At 35.4% G+C, this 19821-nt stretch overlaps 1 protein-coding gene across 2 annotated transcripts in view; it reads left to right on the plus strand.

The window, feature by feature from the left end:
- Positions 1-9513: 9513 nt before the first annotated feature.
- rab11fip1b (RAB11 family interacting protein 1 (class I) b) overlaps positions 9514-19821 on the plus strand; it is a 31898-nt gene continuing 21590 nt past the window's right edge. For both annotated transcript variants that reach the window (XM_073829154.1, XM_073829155.1), the window contains exon 1: positions 9514-9981. In XM_073829154.1, coding sequence (XP_073685255.1) covers positions 9632-9981 — 350 coding nt within the window. In that variant the 5' untranslated portion in view covers positions 9514-9631. The remainder of the gene's footprint in view (positions 9982-19821) is intronic.

Raw genomic sequence — 19821 nt, forward strand, 5'->3', positions numbered from 1 at the left:
GTCTGAAATGTCACACTCCTGTGTGAAAAGTCTGAAATGATGCTTCGCAAATCATTTGATTTAGGTCAGGACTTTGGAGTGTGGATCGCAAATGTTTTGATTTAGATCTAAATAATGGTTCACGAATCATTTGATTCAGATCGGGACTTTGAAGTGCGGATTGCGAATAATTGGATTTAGATCAAACTTCGGTGTGTGAATCATTTGATTTAGATCGGTACTTTGAAGCACATTTGGTGAATCATTTGATCTAGATTAGAGCAGATTCGCAAATCTTTTTCGGACCGTAACTTCAGGTTGGGTTTGTGAATCATTTTACGAAATGAATGATTTGCCATCCACGCTCCTAAGTCACGATCTGAAATGATGGTTCGCAAATCATTTGATTTGCATCAGGTCTTCGGAGTGCGGATCATAAAACGTTTGATGTAGATCGAAATGATGGTTTGTAAATAATTTGATTTAGATCAGGACTTCGGTGCACGAAGCATTTGATTTAAATTGGGACTTTGGAGTGCGGATCGCAAATCATTTGATTTAGATTAAAACTTCGTTGTGCGAATCATTTGGTTTAGATCGGGACTTTGGAGTGCGGATCGTGAATCATTTGATTTAGATCGAAACTTCGGTGCACAAATCATTTGATTCAGATCGGGACTTTGGAGTGTGGATCGTGAATCATTTGATTTAGATCGAAACTTCGGTGCACAAATCATTTGATTCAGATCGGGACTTTGGAGCGCGGATCGTGAATCATTTGATTTAGATCGAAACTTCGGCGCACAAATCATTTGATTCAGATCGGGACTTTGGAGTGCGGATCGCAAATCATTTGATTCAGATCGGGACTTTGGAGTGCGGATCGTGAATCATTTGATTTAGATCGAAACTTCGGTGCACAAATCATTTGATTCAGATCGGGACTTTGGAGCGCGGATCGTGAATCATTTGATTTAGATCGAAACTTCGGTGCACAAATCATTTGATTCAGATCGGGACTTTGGAGTGCGGATCGCAAATCATTTGATTCAGATCGGGACTTTGGAGCGCGGATCGTGAATCATTTGATTCAGATCGGGACTTTGGAGCGCGGATCGTGAATCATTTGATTTAGATCGAAACTTCGGTGCACAAACCATTTGATTCAGATCGGGACTTTGGAGTGCGGATCGCAAATCATTTGATTCAGATCGGGACTTTGGAGCGCGGATCGTGAATCATTTGATTTAGATCGAAACTTCGGTGCACAAATCATTTGATTCAGATCGGGACTTTGGAGTGTGGATCGCAAATCATTTGATTTAGATCAGGTTTTCAGAGTGAGGATTGCAAATGATTTTATTTAGATCGAAATGATGGTTTCACAAATCATTTGATTCAGATCGCGAATAATTTAATTCAATGCCTTTTTTTTTTTTTTTTTTTTTATTAAAACATTGTCACTTAAAATCTACTTTTTAAGTTGTACATTCAAAACATTATTCTTTCAAACATTTTGAAAACATTATTGACATGTTAATGCCTAACCATTTAGGAACGTTTAGCTCACTTTTCTGACGGGTGAATTTGTGTAGTTACAGAAAAGTTCTAATGTGATGTTATAACTTGATCGTAAAATACATAATTAATGCGTCAACACCCCTGTTGGTTCTTTTTAAATTTACAAAACAACACTTAACTTTCATAATACTTGTTAAATGTATAGGGAAGATAATTTCTAATCAGTAGTACACATCTAAATGTTGTTGTTTTGCATTCAGAATATGTCCAGATATATTTCAGCCTAATAGGGATGCCTGCACTTGATGGCCAATTTCACATGTATTTTGTGTATTTTAAAAATACAAAATACTGTATTTGTATTTAAATACATTTTTTTACACAGTATTTTGTATTTGTATTTAAATGCATTTTTCCACTCAGTATTTTGTTTTTTTGTTTTAAATACATTTCTATGTATTTATGCCCATCTCTGTGTGTATTCCAGTTCCTGACAGTTAGGGTATGTCTGAAGACTCCCGTAAATTTGTACAATTTTTTTTTTTTAGAAAATAAACGATCGTTTTGTTAGATAAGACCATTCTTTCCTCGGCTGTGATTGTTTAGAGGCCTTTGAAGTTGCATTTTGGAAGTTTAAACTCGGGGGCACCATAGAAGTCCATTATATGGAGAGAAATCCTGAAATGTTTTCCTCAAAAAACACGATTTCCTTACGACCGAAGAAAGAAAGACATGAACATCTTGGATGACAAGGGGGTGAGTACATAATCTGTAAATTTGTTCTGAAAGTGAACTACTCCTTTAACACTGTAGACAAACGTATGTTCTAAGAACCTTTTCTAACATTCCTGTTAGAAAACATTATGTCTGAACGTTATCTGAATGTTCAAAACGTATAGTTATTTAAATTTTATTTTAAAAATGGTTGTCTTGGTTTTCTGAACCTTAAGGGAACATTTCATTTCAAGATTTTGCGAACATTATGGGATTGTTTGTGGAAATGTTCGGTGAACATTCAAAAAGTGTTAGACGACTGACCTAAACTAAACAAAAATTTTCCAAGAAAAAAAAGTAACATAAGCAATAAATAATGTTTTTGTAAATAACATTATGAGAATATTAAAGGCTAGATAACTTTGAATGAACATTCTATGAATGTTAATAATGAAAAATGTTAATATAATATAGTTTTGGTTTTTGGGGTGAATAAGTGAATGTTTGCAAACACTGTGTTGCCTCTTCTTTTCTTTTTTTAACTGCAACCCAGAATAACCCAGTTTCTTATCATCTTACAGACCTGCAAAAACAGACATCATACGGCAGCACTGCAGTAACCCTGATCCAACACTTCTTGTTAATTCGGTTAGTTATTTACACAGTTAACTCACCAGTTCTTTGTGAACATAAAGTTAATGTTAAATTTAGCTGGAAGGCCAATTCAGCTTGTTTGAATAAAATCTGATGTGTCGAAACACATCCTGGTTTTTGTATTCAAACTTCCTGCTGTTCAACCTTCAACCCAGGAACACTCAGTCCAGCCAAAGCAAACCCATGAGTCTGTACAGGACCAATCCAAGAGGTCAGTGCACCAGAACCATACTGAGATGTCTTCAAACAACATCACATGTGTTTCTCATTGTTCATGTTTTCAGCAGCTCTCAAAGCAGCTTAAGAGCCCCACTGGAGAGAAACTACAGTCCAGAGCAGCTGAAGCAACACCATAGGGTGGGAACATGCAAGTATTCATTTTACATAGTAGTGTTTGGCTTGAATTCAAGTTGTACATTTATTGTAATAACACAAAACAGACGAAACATAATGTTCAAGTCCTTTGAGAGCTTTGCTGCCATCTTGTGGTTCGGTAAAATAATTTTTTACCCCTTGTTTTATTGGCAGTATTATTTAAGTATCATCACTACATTTTTAGATTTTATTTTATTTTATTTTTTTGCATTTTGATTTTATTTAACGTTTTTGTAAGCTTACTGTGTTTTTGTTATTATTCGTTATGTATGTACAGTGCCTTGCAAAAGTATTCATACCCCTTCATTTTATTCACGTTTTGTTGCAGAATTATAAACTGCTTTAAATTAGTTTTTCCCCACATCAATTTTCACTCTATACACCATAATAATGACAAAAACCAGATATGCAAATTTTACAAATTTATTAAAAATAAAAAACTGAAATAAGTACATTGCATAAGTATTCAGTACATAGTTGAAGCACCTTTACAGCCTCAAGTCTTTTTGGGTATGATGTGATAAGCTTTGCACATCTGCATTTGGCAATTATCTGCCATTCTTTGCCTCACCTTTTCACCTCTCAAGCTCTGTCAGCTTGGATGGGGGCTGGCAGACATTTTCTAGAGTCCTAGTTGTTCCAATCGTTTTCCATTATGGATAATGGAGGCTACATGCTTCTGTGAACCTTCAATGCAGCAGATTTTTTTCTGAACTCTTCCCTAGATCATTGTCTTAACGCAAGTCTGTCACTGAGCTCTACAGGCAGTTATCTTGACCTCAGGACTTGGTTTTTGCTCTGATATGCATTTTCAGCTGTTAGACCTTTTCTGAGAGGTGTGTGCCTTTCGGCCTCCATTTACCTCTGACTCCCTCAAAACACTTGTGAGGAGCACTTGAACTCAATGTCATGGGTTAGTATGTTCATTTGTTTTAGTATATTTTTAGCTACTATTGTAGTTTTTATTAATATTCTGATTCAGTTTTAAGGAGTCATCGATTGCCCATTTGCCACAAGTTGATATGATTCTTTAGGGTCTTAATGAGAAGTCTATAACATACTTTGGTTAAAATTTCTCAAAGGTAGTGTAAAAACACTCTTTTTACCTTGTCAAAATCAGCCCTTTTTTAGAGTGAGCTATTCTGTTGCATGTACCTAATTGCTAATGAGCTCTGCTCGCCCTGCCTCTCTCTCTGCTGTGGGATGGCGAGCCATAATGTTTACTTTTGCTGCATTTAGCTGCAAAACTTTCTGACTAGCACATTATTAAGAAAGGCCATTTGCAAAGATGCATAAAAACCCTTATATCTCACTTCTGCTGTGGGTGAAGCTGCATCACGAATGAATTGCATGAACATAGACGCATATGTAGATCGGGATCAGCGCTTTCCTTTCAAAAACGAAAGTAACGTTAATCCTCTGCGTCTTCAGCGGCTCAGATGTCGGGAGTAATTGACGACTGCTATGTTCATTATTACATCCAACAAAAGAACACCTCAATCTGAGAAATTCTTGTCTTCCCCTGCACCTGAGTCGACACAATGGCGATCGGAGTCAAACCGTTTCAGCTCGGTGAGGGCGGGTCTAAGGTAAGGTGCTCATGTCAATCAAATATCGTGGGAGCAGCCTCTGTCCATGTGTTGTCACCGACAAGAAGCTCAGAATGACCTGATTTTAAAAAGGGGATATTACTTTTAAAGATTAAAAAAATACCACTGGGTGGATTTTTATCATTGGGTGGTTGTACACACAAATTGCCAACCAACATTAATGTTCAAACAACATATAAAATTGAGTTTTGCATCCAATGACCCTTTTAAACATTTTCCATTTTTATTTTAATTTGAAGTCAGTGTAAATAAATATTAAATATGCATTCTGAGTTTCACACCACAGAAAAAGGTGTTATTAACCACCCAGCCAAATTTGAATGATAAAAAAACAAGCTGCAACCTTCTGGCCTTTCTCTTAAAACCAACACAAAGTGCAAAAACAGCAATTCATAGTCTGGCTGCTTGAGACTGGCTTCAAAAGAAAGTTAGTCCTATAGACTCCCAATGTTAAAATGCTTTACAGCAGAAAAAAAAAATTGTTTACAGCCCGGTATAAAAAGTGGTTTTGGTCTATATAGATAATTTTGCCCTTCATGACAACTGTGAGTGGGTGAATTTTTTTTTTTTTTTATAACTCATCTGTTTAAATTGTATGAAGCTTTAAAGCCCATTATTTACTCATCCTTTAAGGCATCCTAGATGTATATGACTTTCTTCTTTCAGTCAAATTCAATCAGAGTTATATTTAAATTTATCTTGGCTCTTCTAAGTTTTATAATTGCCTGGGCGAGTGTTTATCTTCATCAGTCCAAAACAAGTCCAATAAAGTGCATCCATCCATAATAAAAAGTGCCTGACACGGCTCCAATGGGTGAATAAAGGCCTCCTGTAGTGAATTGATGCATTTTTGTAAGAAACATATCCATATTTAAAGCGTAATAATCACGTTAATCTAGCTTGCAGTAACAGTTGTACACAGAAGCAGTTCTGGGTGGAAAACGTAGGATGTATGCGTTGCGCATGCGCCGTTTAGAAGTGACGAACATGGGCGCGCAAGTGGAGAGATCAAAACAAAACAACAGTCACAAGTTAGAAGTACAAAATGAGGATTTGTAAAGAAAAATATCAGTATAAACCAAGAGGACACTGGTTTTCAGTCAGGAAAATTTGCTTCCTTTGCTCCTGTAAACAAACTTTGGTTTTCACGAGACTCACCGGTGCACTTTTTTACTATTATGCTATGTAAATACTGATCACATCCGTTGTCATATGCCCTGATTTATGTTTCTGAATGCAAGCGAGAGCAAAAAAAAAGATTGTCTTTTATGAGCCTGTGAGAGAACAGATTTGTGCTTGTGCATTTTGATGCACCCCCTCATTACAATAATGCACTTTACGTAGACATTTGTCATTAAAATAACGACATACAAACTGCCTCAAATTAAATGTTAAAATAAAAAGAATAAAGTTGTGTCTAAAAGCTGCATCGATTTTTAAAATTCAAATTAATGGAGAGTATTGTGTTTTTTTGTGTGCACCATTTCCAGTTGGTGGTGCTAGATCACTTGACGAGGTCCGTAAATCCTTTTTGCGGAAACTACGCCACAAAAAAAAAAAAAAAAGCTTTCTTAAAAAGGCAAAAGAATGCATGAACGTTTTCTTAATATGATAAAACCCAACAGAATGATGCAATTATTGGACTTGTTTTGGACTGATGAAGAGAAAAACCCATCCATTGCATTATGAAGCTTGGATTGGTGGATTGTTGTGGCTTTTAGTGACCAGCTCCTCCCACGTCCTTCATCTTTGCCCATTTCTGATTATCTAGGAGTGACGTGCGGTGAGGAGCTGCCAAGATGTGCAACGTCCTGCTCTGCCCACTTTGGGCTTCAAAAATGCTCTTCAGAAATCCACAGGTGACGTCCATGTTTTTACAGTCTGAAAAAAAAAAACGTAAGGTAAATTAAATAAAATCAAAATATTGAAAAAATAAGCATTATTCTCTGTTGGAGGCGTGTCTACTGTCTGCGCTGAAGCCACGCCCATTCGTGGGAAAGCTGCTTGCAACCTCTCACACCTGTCAATGTTTGTTTATATACAGTTGAGGTCAAACGTTTACATCCCCTTTCAGAATCTGCAAAATGTTAATTATTTGACCAAAATAAGAGGGATCGTACAACATGTATGTTATGATTTATTTAATACTGACCTGAATACGATATTTCACATAAAAGATGTTTACATATAGTCCATAAGAGAAAATAATAGTTGAATTTGTAAAAATGACCCTGTTCAAAAGTTTTCACCCCCTTGATCCCTCTTATTTTGGTCAAATAATTAACATTTTGCAGATTCTGAAAGGGGGGGGTGTAAACTGACCTCAACTGTACTAAATATGATTTTCAGTAAGTGTATTTCATAGACCATGGTCATAATTTTTTTAATGATGCTGCTTTGAAACGTTTTTAATAGTGGTAAACTCGTCTAAAAATGGTCTTATTTTATTCTATCCAACACAAAAGCAGAAATGATCTCTCTAATCAATGGAAGTGGATGGTGACCAGGATTATCAAGCAAGCTCCAAAAAGGACAAAGAAGCACCATGAAAGCATCATAAACAGTCCTGAAATCTTCTGAAGCCATACAACTGAAACTACAGTCATGTTCAATCCAAATCATGCATTTTAAAGACAGTTCACTCCAAAATGAAGTCTGTCACTCCAAGCCTGCATGTGACTTTTTGTGATATTTTGAAGAATGTTGGTTACTAAACATTGTATTTTTGTCCATATGGAAGTCAGTGGTTACCAGCATTCTTTAAAATATCTTCTGTAGAATAAACCCTTACATGTTTGGAACGACATGAGGGTGAGTAAAAGACGACAGAATTGAGTTTCTGTCTAAATTATTTCTTCATTGCATGTGTTCTTAGTCCTCTCTAGAGGGCACTATTTTCTCATGTTTCTATCGTATTACAATAATTGAACACCTGACGTTTGTGACTTTGAGCTGTGGCTTATGAACGTATGCTTTCAATAAATGTCTGGCATCTTTGAGAAAGAGATGAGATCACTGGAATTCGTCCCTCAGCTATAAGATAGGAAAAAAAAAAGAGTGTGGTATTACATGAATAGCAATTCACCTCAGTAGCCTGCAGTCTGACCTGATTGTATTATGTAAAGGAACACAGTAGTAGAGAGTTGTTTGAGGGACGTGCCCTGTTGACTTCCACTCCCCATGCAGAACTATGAAGGCCTTGAATGACTGGTTTCAGGAACAATACATGCACGCATTATCCTCACGAAGGAACATGGTGTTTGTTTGCGTCATGTTTATTATTAAAACCCTAATGACAATGAAGATTCATCAGTAATGAATGATGGTGGCTTTGCGTTAATACCTGGTGGTGTGTTTACCTAACCGTGGAGAAACAAGAGATTAATGTACAATTATGAATTATGAAACAAGCTCAATTTATGTAGCATATTATACAATACAGATTTAATGCAGGTTTGCAGTAATAAGCAGCAAAATAAGTGTTAATGTTGCAAAATTCCTCAGCTGTAAATCTTTGTTTTTGTCTAATCTGTCTTTGTTTTAGCTTTGTTTTTTGTTTTTTAAACTCTCTTGCAATAAAAAGACAAATGTGTTCCCTTTTTTCATGAACATCGAGAACTGGTCCCTGCCAGCCTGACGGTTCACTATAATTGTTGCTTTATGTCACAGAGCTCTACAGTTCTCTAATGTCTATATTTAGTCATAGGACATTTTAATTACACATCTCTATTAAATTGTCATAGCCTAAAGACGCATCATAGAATTACTATTAAAATCAGTATTACAAAAAAAAAAAATACAAAAGTCAGAGTACTTTCAGGTTTTCGTAAAACGTGGGTCTGAAACACATTAAGGATTAATTTAAGCCTTATGTTAATAATATAATATATACACTAAAGAAGTCTCTCCTGCTCACTAAGCCTACATTTATTTGACCCAAAGTACAGCTAAAACAGTCAAATTTAGAAATATTTTTTACTATTTTAAATACTGTTTTCTATTTTAATATATTAAAAAATGTAATTATTTCTGTGAAACTAAATTTTCCAGTCACGTGATTCTTTAGATATCATTCTAATATGCTGATTTGCTGCTCAAAAAACATTTGTCTTTTTAGTCATCAAAGAATCCTGGAAAATGTACTCAACTTTTTTAAATAATAATAATAATAATAATAATAATTATACTAAAAAATAAATGTTTCTTAAACAGCAAATCAGCATATTAGAATGATTTCTGAAGGATCATGTGACACTGAAGACTTGAATAGTGATGCTAAAAAATTAAGCTTTGAACACATTAATAAAATACATTTTAAAATATATTCAAATAGAAAGTTATTTTAAATAGTACAAATATTTCACAATATTACTGATTTGCTGTATTTTTGGATCAAATAAAAAAGGCTTGGTGAGCAGAAGAGAATTGTTAAAAAATAAACATTAAAAACCTTACTGTTCAAAAACTTTTGACTGGTAGTGTGTATAAAAAAAGTTTGTGTGTATAGCTTTTGTTATGCTAAGATTGTTTCCAGTCACTGCGTTAATCTTCAGCGCTTGTTCGTTGCGTCACGTTAGGCCACGCCCACACGCTGTTGCTCAGGAGTATGGGCGTGGCTTTAGAGTGACGCTCACTTGTTGCTTCACTGGATAATGTGAAACTTTTCCAGCGAAACATTAACGGACCTTTGACACATTGAAACTTCTCGCTGGGCAGGACAGCTTGGGCGTCCTGCTGACTTTTCAGTCCCAACTGAAGCGGTTTGCGTTTTTACAGAAATGTCGCTGGCAGAGCAAAGCCAACAGTGGTTTCCCACCAGCGTTCAGGTAACGGTGCTCCAGGCGAGGGGTTTGCGGAGCAAAGGGAAGAATGGCACCAACGACGCGTACGCCATCATGCAGGTGGCCAAGGAAAAGTTCTCCACCGCGGTGGCGGAGAAGAGCGTCGCCCCGGTGTGGAAAGAGGAGGCCGCGTTCGACCTGCCGCTCTTTCACCCCAGCAACGCGGAGCGCTGCACCCTACAGGTGTGTGTGATGCACCGTGCTCTGGTGGGTCTCGATAAAATGCTCGGACAGGCGACCATCAACCTCCTGGAACTCCAAGACAATAAATCCCGTGATAAAACAGAGTGAGTGAACATTACATATTATATAAACAATAGCATATATATATATATATATATATATTAGCCTCATATTTGATTTATGTACAACAGTTAGTTCAGATCCACATTTGTGACCCTGGACCACAAAACCAGTTATAAGGATCAGTTTTTTAAGTTAATATTTATACATAATCGGGAAGCTGAATAAATAAGCTTTTCATTGATGTATGGATGATATTTGTCAGGATAGGACAATATTTGGCTGAGATACAACTATTTAAAAATTTAGAATTTGAGGGTGCAAAATAATCAAAATATTGAGAACTTTAAAATTCTTAGAAATGCATATTATTAGTCAAAAATTGAGTTTTGATATGTTTACAGTAGGAAATTTACAATATATCTGCATGGAACATCATCTTTACTTAATATCCTAATGATTTTTGGCATTAAAGAAAAATTGATCATTTTGACCCAAAGAATGCATTTTTGGCTGTATACCCATGCTACTTAAAGGATTAGTTGACTTTCATAACAACAATGTACAGATATTGTACTCACCCCCTTGTCATCCAAGATGTCCATGTCTTTCTTTCCTCAGTCGTAAAGAAATTGTGTTTTTTTTTTTTTTTGAGGAAAACATTTCAGGATTTCTCTCTTTATAATGGGTATGGATGGCGCCCCGAAGTTTGAACTTCCGAAATGCACTTTAAATGCAGCTTCAAAATGCTCTAAACAATCCCAGCCGAGGAGGAAGGGTCTTATCTAGCGAAACGATTGGTTGTTTTCGAAACAAATTGACAATTTAAATACTTTTTAACCATTACTTTTCCAACCGTTGCAGTCTGTTAGTCATACAATGGCAGTGAATGGGCACCAAACCTTGCACAGACAAATCCAAATTAAACCCTGTTTCTCGTGACGATACATTGATGTCCTAAGACACGAAACGATCGTTTTTTGCAAGAAACTGAACAGTATATCATTTTTTACCTTGAATGTATAGCAATGGGCAACTGTCCTGAGCGCGTGCTCAGCATCCGGCGCGTTACCTGTGTATGCGCTCTGGCGTAGTATACGGAAACGCCGGAAGGGGAAGTCGGTGAAAAGTCAACAGTCCCTTGATGAGTTTGCGCAAGTCTACATACGTTTTTAGCTTTAAATTGGTTTGAACAATCAGAATAAGCTACATAAAACTTGGTTTGTGGTCCAGGGTCACATTTTTGCCTTATTAATTTGTCAAAACATAAAGGTCCTTTGTAAGTGCATCTGACTTTTCTCAGTTTCTTATTAGTGTTAGATACTTCTACGAGGATGTTTCTGTGCTGAAAGATGGCATCAACCCTTCCTTATGTGGAAATTATGAGCTGAGGTTTGAATTCTCCTAGACTTGGTAATGGTAGACCGAAAGGAACAGGGTGGGATTTTTTTCCCCTTAACCGGAGACGTCACAGGCCTCCACAAATGACTCAGAATTGAGTCTTTTTATGGTAGCAGAAGACAATTTCTTTAGGATCAGAAAAGAAACTTAGTATGATCTTCTTGGATAGAATGAAATTCTTAATTTATTACTGTAGTTTAATTCAATTCCATTAGCATTCCTTTGGAATGTTTCTTAAAGGTCAGTGCAAATCTGTTTGACTGTATCTGGTGGTTATTCCATCTCGCTGTAATCCAGGGCCACACGGCGTACATTATGCACAGACTTCATGAATAAATTAGCCCCAGACGTCATTGTAACATCAGTCACGGCAAGCGAAGTTTCAGAGTGAAATTTACAAAGCAGCACACAAATCCATCACAGCATTCTGACCTTGGATTTGAAGAGCATGGTTTAAAGAGCTTGTGTTTCTTCACCTGCTCTCTCAATGACTTCCATTGTTTTCTTGTAAATGCTCAAAGCTTTTGATTACAGCCTGTCTGGTCATTTTCATTACGAGACCTAATTCAATCTCATCCACAAAGGTAGCCAATGCTCGCCTGGCCGTCTGCTGAATTTTCTAATTAACTAGGCCACTAGCTCAGCTCCTGGGTCTTTTTGGGTCTGACGGAGACGTTTCCTGCTGTCAAGTGTTACAGATTGTCATGCTTAATAAGTCATATCTTGTCCTGTACCTGCGTGGGCTGCTTTTCCCCCAGGTCAGAGGAACCGGAAACTCACTCAGGTCTCTCTAAGCAAGCTGACTCTCTTATGTAACTGGACCTCTGCGTTTCTGGTAAACAGATCTACAGCTCTGATGGTGATTTTGAAGTTTGATATCTCAGGGTGTGTGTGTAAGATTGACAGTCTTGTGGCTGACATCAACAGGGTGTTATTGCTAGAAAACATTGCTTTAATTTGATGTCACACTTTTTATGTTAGGAACAGCTTGGTCATTTGAATGTTTCGGGTTCAGTGCAAGTTGAGCTTCTGCCTTCGGTCTTTTTTTCCCTTTAATTAAAATATTAAATTAAATTTAGGTTGTGATGAGGCTTATACAGTATGAATGAGTGGGCTACTTTTAAAGGAACAGTCTACTTTTTTTTTGGAAATGGGCTCATTCTCCAACTCCCCCAGAGTTAATAAGTTGATTTTTACCGTTTTGAAATTCATTCAGCCGTTCTTTTAGCATAGCTTAGCATAGTTTATTGAATCTTATAAGACCAATATGGCATCGCGTTCAAAAATGACCAACGAGTTTCAGTATTTGTCCTATTTAAAACTTACTCTTCTGTAGTTATATTGTGTACAAAGACCGGCGGAAAATGTAAAGCTGCGATTTTCTAGGCCGATAAGATTTAGAACTACTGTTTTTAAGAAATTATATTTTTGTGGTAATTAATCAAGAATAGCTTTTATTAAGCCCAGAATATTGTTTTAATTTCCATGGCGTTGATTTCTTCCATCTGCCTAGATGAATCAGACGACTTTAATTGCTTCCTGTTCTTCTTGTCAGTTTCACTGATCTTGATATCAGTATTTTCTAATCTATTGTTCTCAGAACTAGTTACAGGTTTTCCTTTACCATAACTGATTAAAGTAATAATTTACTGTCATTAGGGCTGGGCGATGTGGCAAAAAAAAGTAAAAAAAAAAAAAAAAAATTCACGATAATTGTCAAATCTTGATATCTATCAATTTTAAAGGCAGACTTTTACTCCTGAATGAAAGAAAAACCAGACAGTTAATTATTATTTATGGTTTATTGTCAGAACATGACAATACTTTCCAAACAATGATCAATTGAGATATTACTAATATTACTATAATATAACAATATTACTAATATGAATAGAATATATAAAACGTTTTTATAAAAAAATAAGTAATATATAATAACTGTAATTGTAACTGTAACTGTAATATGATACAACACTTGTAACATGGCTCTGACTGTAAATGCAGAGTTAAAGTGATTAAGTATATTTCTCATTCAACAAAAATAAGAATAGACAAATCTTTTCAGCATGCCAATCCCTTTGTGCAGCTGATTTAACACATTTTGTAAAATGTTTTAGCTGTCTGACAATATAAATAAAAAAAATTATGGCCCTACGCTTACTTTTCTTGCAGAAAAATGAAAGATTTAAATAAGTGAACAAATCTGCCAGCAGAAGGCGGCAAGACAGTGATTTAATTACTGAATCATATCATTCATTTGATTCCTTCGAGTGGCTGGTTCATTTAAGAATAAAACAAGTTACTGTCCTTATGAATTGGAAATTGAGTAATTTCACTTGATTCGTTTAAAAAAGCACAAAGATCTCAAACTTTTGAACAGGAGTGGATGCATTTGAACAACCACCAATGAATAAAAAATATAAAAGGTAATTGCAACTTTTTATACTACAATTCTGACTTTTTTCTCACACTTGTGAGTTTACATCTCACAGCATCTTACATCTCTTTACATCTTTTTTTCTAAGAATTGTTTCATATAAACTCGCAATTTTGACTTTTTTTCTCAGAATTGTGAGATGTTAACTCATAATTGTGAGTTATAATTCTTTACAAAGTCAGAATTTCAGGATATTCAGTATATTATCTCACAATTATGAACCCTATCGTAGCATAGCTGTAACTGTGGTAATGAATAACGTAGAGCTGTTGTTTTATTGTTTTATTTTTTTAGCACGTTGTTGTATTGTCATGTATGAATGTGTGCACTCCATTTTGTCTGTATAATGTATTGTTTTATGTTATAAGAATACTTTTTTGAAGTCTATAGACCCCAGGAAGAATAGCTACTGCTTTTGCAGCAGCTAATGGGGATCTTAATAAACTAAACTAAACTAAACAATTGTGAGAAATAAAGTCAGTATATAAACTCGCAATTGTGAGTATATATCTTGCAATTCTGACTTTATTACTCGCAATTCTGAGTTTATATTTCAAAGTTTTGAGAATCATAATTGTGAAATAAAAAGTTGCTATAACCTTTTTTAAAAAGTGGCGGAAACAGGCTTTCATACCTTTGTGCACATTTGTTCTTACACTAAAAATTTCCCCTGTTATATTGTACAGCTATTTAAACAAAACTGTATTTTAGAGAAGGTTTTGTATCTAACATCCCTTTTTCAGGGGAGTCTGATTGTTCTGTTTGTGCCCCAGTTCTCTTTCAGTCTTTGACATACGTCACATGCGCTGCCTGATAACTCAAATTCTTTTAGCGTGGCATAAAGTCAAGGCTTGTCAACTGCTTCAGACTTCAAAGTCAAGTCAAGAAAACACTTGGTTTTCTCTCAGTCACACATATAAAGGATGCTTCAGAGGATATGCCTAAAATATGCCAGATGCCTCATGTTAAATACAGAGCACATCAGCCGGTTCCTTTTGCGTGACCTCATGCGCTGATACTTTACAACACAGTAACTTTGCTGAATCGAGGCAGAATGGGAACACGTCACCTGTGTGCTCCGACCGTCACCTAACAAAGTTAAATTCAACGTCTTTTACCTCAGCAGAGGTAATTTAAAGTTGTAAATCTATCATGTTGTCAAAACAAATGCTTCGCCATTTCTTAGTATCAACAAAATTCCATGTTGTGTTATACGCGTATGACACAAATGTGTCCAATTATTTGAGCTTCATACATTATTTATTGAATATCTTACAAGTGAAGTGAAACTCTATATTGTTGAGCTTAGCCAAGGTTCCTGCACTGCTGCGTGTGATAAAACAGTCCTGTCACATAATGCTCTTATCAGTGGGCTGGCACATGCAGGAAGTCAAGCTACTGAGAGACACATTGGAACAATGAAACATCCAGTGCTGATTCATCTGATGCTGCCTTCACTTCCTGTCAGGGCACAGCTGTTATTAAGGATCTTTCTGGGTGAAACAGATGAGTTTGTCAAGAACTTTGCTTAGTGAAGTCTTTTATTATCTTACTTGACGTTTTCCACAGACAGGGTACAAAGCAGAGCCTGAAGGTAGCTTTCCCCCTGTTTCAACGAATGGTCAATAAATAAAGGCATTTTAAAGGGATAGTTCACCCAAAAATACAAATTCTATCATTAATTACTCACCCTTATGTTGTTCTAAACCGGTAAGACCGTTGTATATCTTTCGAACACGATTGAAGATATTTTCGATGAAATCTGAAAGCATTCTGACTCATAAACAGCAATGGAGCTGACACGTTCAAGGCCCAGAAAGGTACTAAGGACATTGTTAAAATAGTTCATGTGACATCAGTTCTTCAACCTTAAAGGAGTAGTTCACTTTCAGAACAAAAATTTACAGATAATGTACTCACCCCCCTTGTCATCCAAGATGTTCATGTCTTTCTTTCTTCAGTCGTAAAGAAATAATGTTATGTGAGGAAAACATTTCAGGATTTCTCTCCATATAAGGGACTTCTATTGGTGCCCCCGAGTTTGAACTTCCAAAATGCAGTTTAAATGCAGCTTCAAAGGGCTCTAAATGATCCCAGCCAAGGTTGAAGGGTCTTAATTAAGCGGAACGATCGGTTATTTTCTAAAAACATTTACAATTTATATACTTTTTAATCTCTACACGGAGTACACACAGAGCTAGACTAGACGAGCATTTGAGGTTAAATAGTATATAAATTGTAATTTTTTTTTTTTTTTTAAATAACCGATCGTTTTGCTAGATAAGACCTTCTTTCCCCGGCTGTAATTGTTTAGAGCCCTTTGAAGCTGCATTTTGGAAGTTCAAACTCGGGGGCACCATTGAAGTAAATTATATGGAGAGAAATCCTGAAATGTTTTCCTCAAAAATCATAATTTCCTTACGACTACAGAAAGAAAGATGTGAACATCTTGGATGACAATGGGGTGAGTACATTATCTGAAAATTTTTGTTCTGAAAGTGAACTACTCCTTTAATTTTATAAAGCCATGAGAATACTTTTTGTGTGCAAACTATAAGAAAAATAAATGTAGCTGCAAGCAGCGATGACGGGCCCAAGCCAAGACGAACATAACAAAATTGACTAAAATTCTAATGAAAACAGAAAATATAAAAGTAAAAAGTAATACAATAACTAACAAAATTAACAAAAACTATAAAATTAACAGTATATCTAAATTTTAAGTGAATTTCATCTTGATGTAACATCAAATATCAGTTCAATACATTGTTAAAATGATGAATAATTGCATGATTTTATTTAATCGTGAAGGTCAAGACTTCTAATGTGGTTCTACAAACCAAAAATCCAAATTTTATGGAGGATGCAGACTTTAACTCATTTTGAAAGAATCTGCCAATATTTATGTTAGCTTAATATTTTGTATATAATAGCTTATCAAGCTCATCTAAAAGGCCTAAACTCATCTCAAACCAGGCAACACCCTGTTGCAACTTCCCTTTTGAGACCAGAAGTGTAATGCAACTTCTATGCAGTTTACAGTCATCTGGGTGACATAATAACAGAAGCTGCTTGTGTTTGCATCAGTGCATTTCTATGGTTGTGAGGTGTCGTCCAAACATGTCGCGTCTGATGAGCACCTCCCATATGTGCAAAGCCATTTCTCTTGTCATTATGCAATTAGCATTAAGGAAATGTGGTTTAACAGCTTGTATTGTTTAAGGCCATAATTGTGATGGTTCACTCCTTCCTGTATTTGATTCTGCAACTTTCTAAATTAACACATCTATTGTACTGCCTGAAATTCCTGTTTTACACCGTGATTACAGTCATTCAGACTCTTCGTTTAATGTTTAGTGAAGTCTAAAAATTGTAGATTGTCTGCATGTAAAACTGCTGTGATTCAGAAAAGCAACATATTAATAGCCTAAAATATTTACAGAATATTCAGTAGTATTTTGCTGACAATACAATATGTAAATAAAATTGGACATCTTTTAGTTAATAATGGGTCATTGACGTATAAGGATTTTTAACAGGCCAATTTAATAATATTTATTGTAATTGTTCAAACATTAAGAATGTTGTGTACACATAAACTCATATTAAAATTTGAAAGTTTTTCATCTAGATGAGTTGGTCATTGGACATAAAAAATGTCATGTGATGCGACCATGATATATATTAAAGTTAATTAATTTCCTTAACATGTTTAACATTTTTTTTAGATGTTCTCAGAAATTAAAGTGTCCTGTAAATATCATTCACTTAAGCCTACTGTAGCAGTGATTTATATTTCAACCACAGAAATTAGATATTTTATTTTTAATTTGATACAGGTATTGCTATTATTGGTAGCACCACATAATGAGTGGTTGCTCCAAATGACACAAAGACCTTATATCATTAAAATGGCATTAACTGCAGACATTTCTTTAGTCCCAGTTTTTTTTTCTTCCTATATTTGAATGGATTTCAACATAAAAGTCCCAAAATGGTAGTTTCTTGATGGTTGCACCACATGATATTTCATAAAATGAAAATCATCGGACAAAGTTTGTTTGTATGTTATGATGGAAATATAAATACAAATGCTTTGTAGTTACGAAACACTTTGGAAATAATGCGAAGTAGTGCAGAAAATTTATCTGAATAAATTTAGGGTAGTTGCCAAAACAAAAATTATGGCCGGTCAGCCCTACCACATGATATTTTGACAATTTGAATAACAGAAACATTACAAATCACTAATGTTTTTTTTTTTTAAAGTTAAAGTGAGTACACACATGGAAGAGGTATTTCATATATATGGCATGTTTTTTTTTTTATTTTTTTACATTGATCCAAATATAGGTAAATATTGCTGTTTATATATTTTACATTGGTGCATGAAAACTTAAAAACAAGACTTGATGGATGTACTGTAGGTGTTTTTTGCATTTTGTTTCACTCCTGCTTAACATTAACAGTCTATATTATGATTGATCTCACTGATTTAAAAAGATCTGCTTTTTAAGACATTTCAAAGAAATATAAATGCATATTACAGACAGAACTGAGTTGTTTTTAGCTGTATTTTTATCCCAGCTAGTTGACGTAAATATGTGCTGCATAATGGTGCTAAATGTTATTGAGGCGTAGACCAGCGGCAGGGATCATTTGCTAATAATCCAGGGTGAGTTGCTATATTTAGCTTCAGACTCATCGCAGTATTACTTAGCAGTTAGCCACAAAGAAATTTAAACACACGCCCAACATTTTCTCAGTAGCGTGGTACATTGCATTACTCACTGTGTCTGGTGTGTTTATTGTCGTCATAAACACTACAGTAGCAACTGCTGTTGAAGAGACTGGCTGAGACACAAGACACAAGTTAAGGGTTATTGTGTTGAGATTTTAATGAATTTGGAGATGTCAAGCTTCACCGGTTTCCCCTCTGAACCTCAAGGTTTTTTATATTTATTTAGATTTTATTTTCTTATGCCAGGAACTGTCATATTTGAGGCTTGTTCTTATTTTTTTGAGTTTCAGCTGGCTCTCATTCATGGCTTTAGTTCTTCTAGACAGCAAATGTTTGTTTTTTGACCCTGAACTCATTGTTTTTCACTAGTGTCCTTGAGGTTTGACAAGACAATCTTTTGGTCATTGAGGCACACAGTGTTCTGGTTTATAGCTGTTGAGTTATGTCAACAATCACGTGAAACTTTTTACAGAGACTTTGTATTTTTTTTCTGTTATGTTTTGTTTTATTTTATTGCCAAACCCTTATGTCAGGCACTATTTCTTTTTAATGATTAACGTTGGGTTTAAAGCGATAGTTCGCCCAAAATTGAAAATTCTGGCATTAATTACTCACCCCCATGTCTTTCAAACCTGCAAGACCTTTGTTCATCCTTGGAACACAAATTAAGATATTTATGATGAATTCTGAACGCTTTAAGATCCTGCATTGACTTCAATCAATCTGGAACGTTTTATGGCCCAAAGATACTAAGGACATCGTTAAAATTGTCCATGTGACATCAGTAGTTCAACCGTAATGTTATGAAGCTGTGAGAATACTTTTTGTACGCAAAGACAACAAAAATAATGACTTTGTTCAATAATTTCTTCTGTTCGTGTCAGTCACACGCATACGCCGGGGTACTCTTGTGAATGGCGGTGAAGAAGGACACTAAAGAGAAGAAATTGTTAAATAAAGTTGTTATATTTGTGTTCTTTGCTCACAAAAAGTATTCTTGTAGCCTTATAAATTTAAGGCTGAACCACTAATGTCACACAGACTAATTTATCAATGCCCTTACTACCTTTCTTGTGGCATAACATGTTTTAGTTGCATTGCTGTCTATGCAGGGTCAGAAAACTCTCGGATTTCATGGAAAATATCTTGAGGGTGAGTAATTAATGACAGAATTTACATTTTTGGGTGAACTGTCCCTTTAAAGAAACACGTTTGACTTTCTAAAAGGTTTTAGTGAATTTCCATTTTTCTTCTTAAACCTGACCCTAATCTGCCAATGTGTGTTTTCTGCCTTGAGTGTCAGTA

This window comes from Garra rufa, chromosome 23, assembly GCF_049309525.1.
Source record: "Garra rufa chromosome 23, GarRuf1.0, whole genome shotgun sequence".
Classification (NCBI taxonomy): domain Eukaryota; kingdom Metazoa; phylum Chordata; class Actinopteri; order Cypriniformes; family Cyprinidae; genus Garra; species Garra rufa.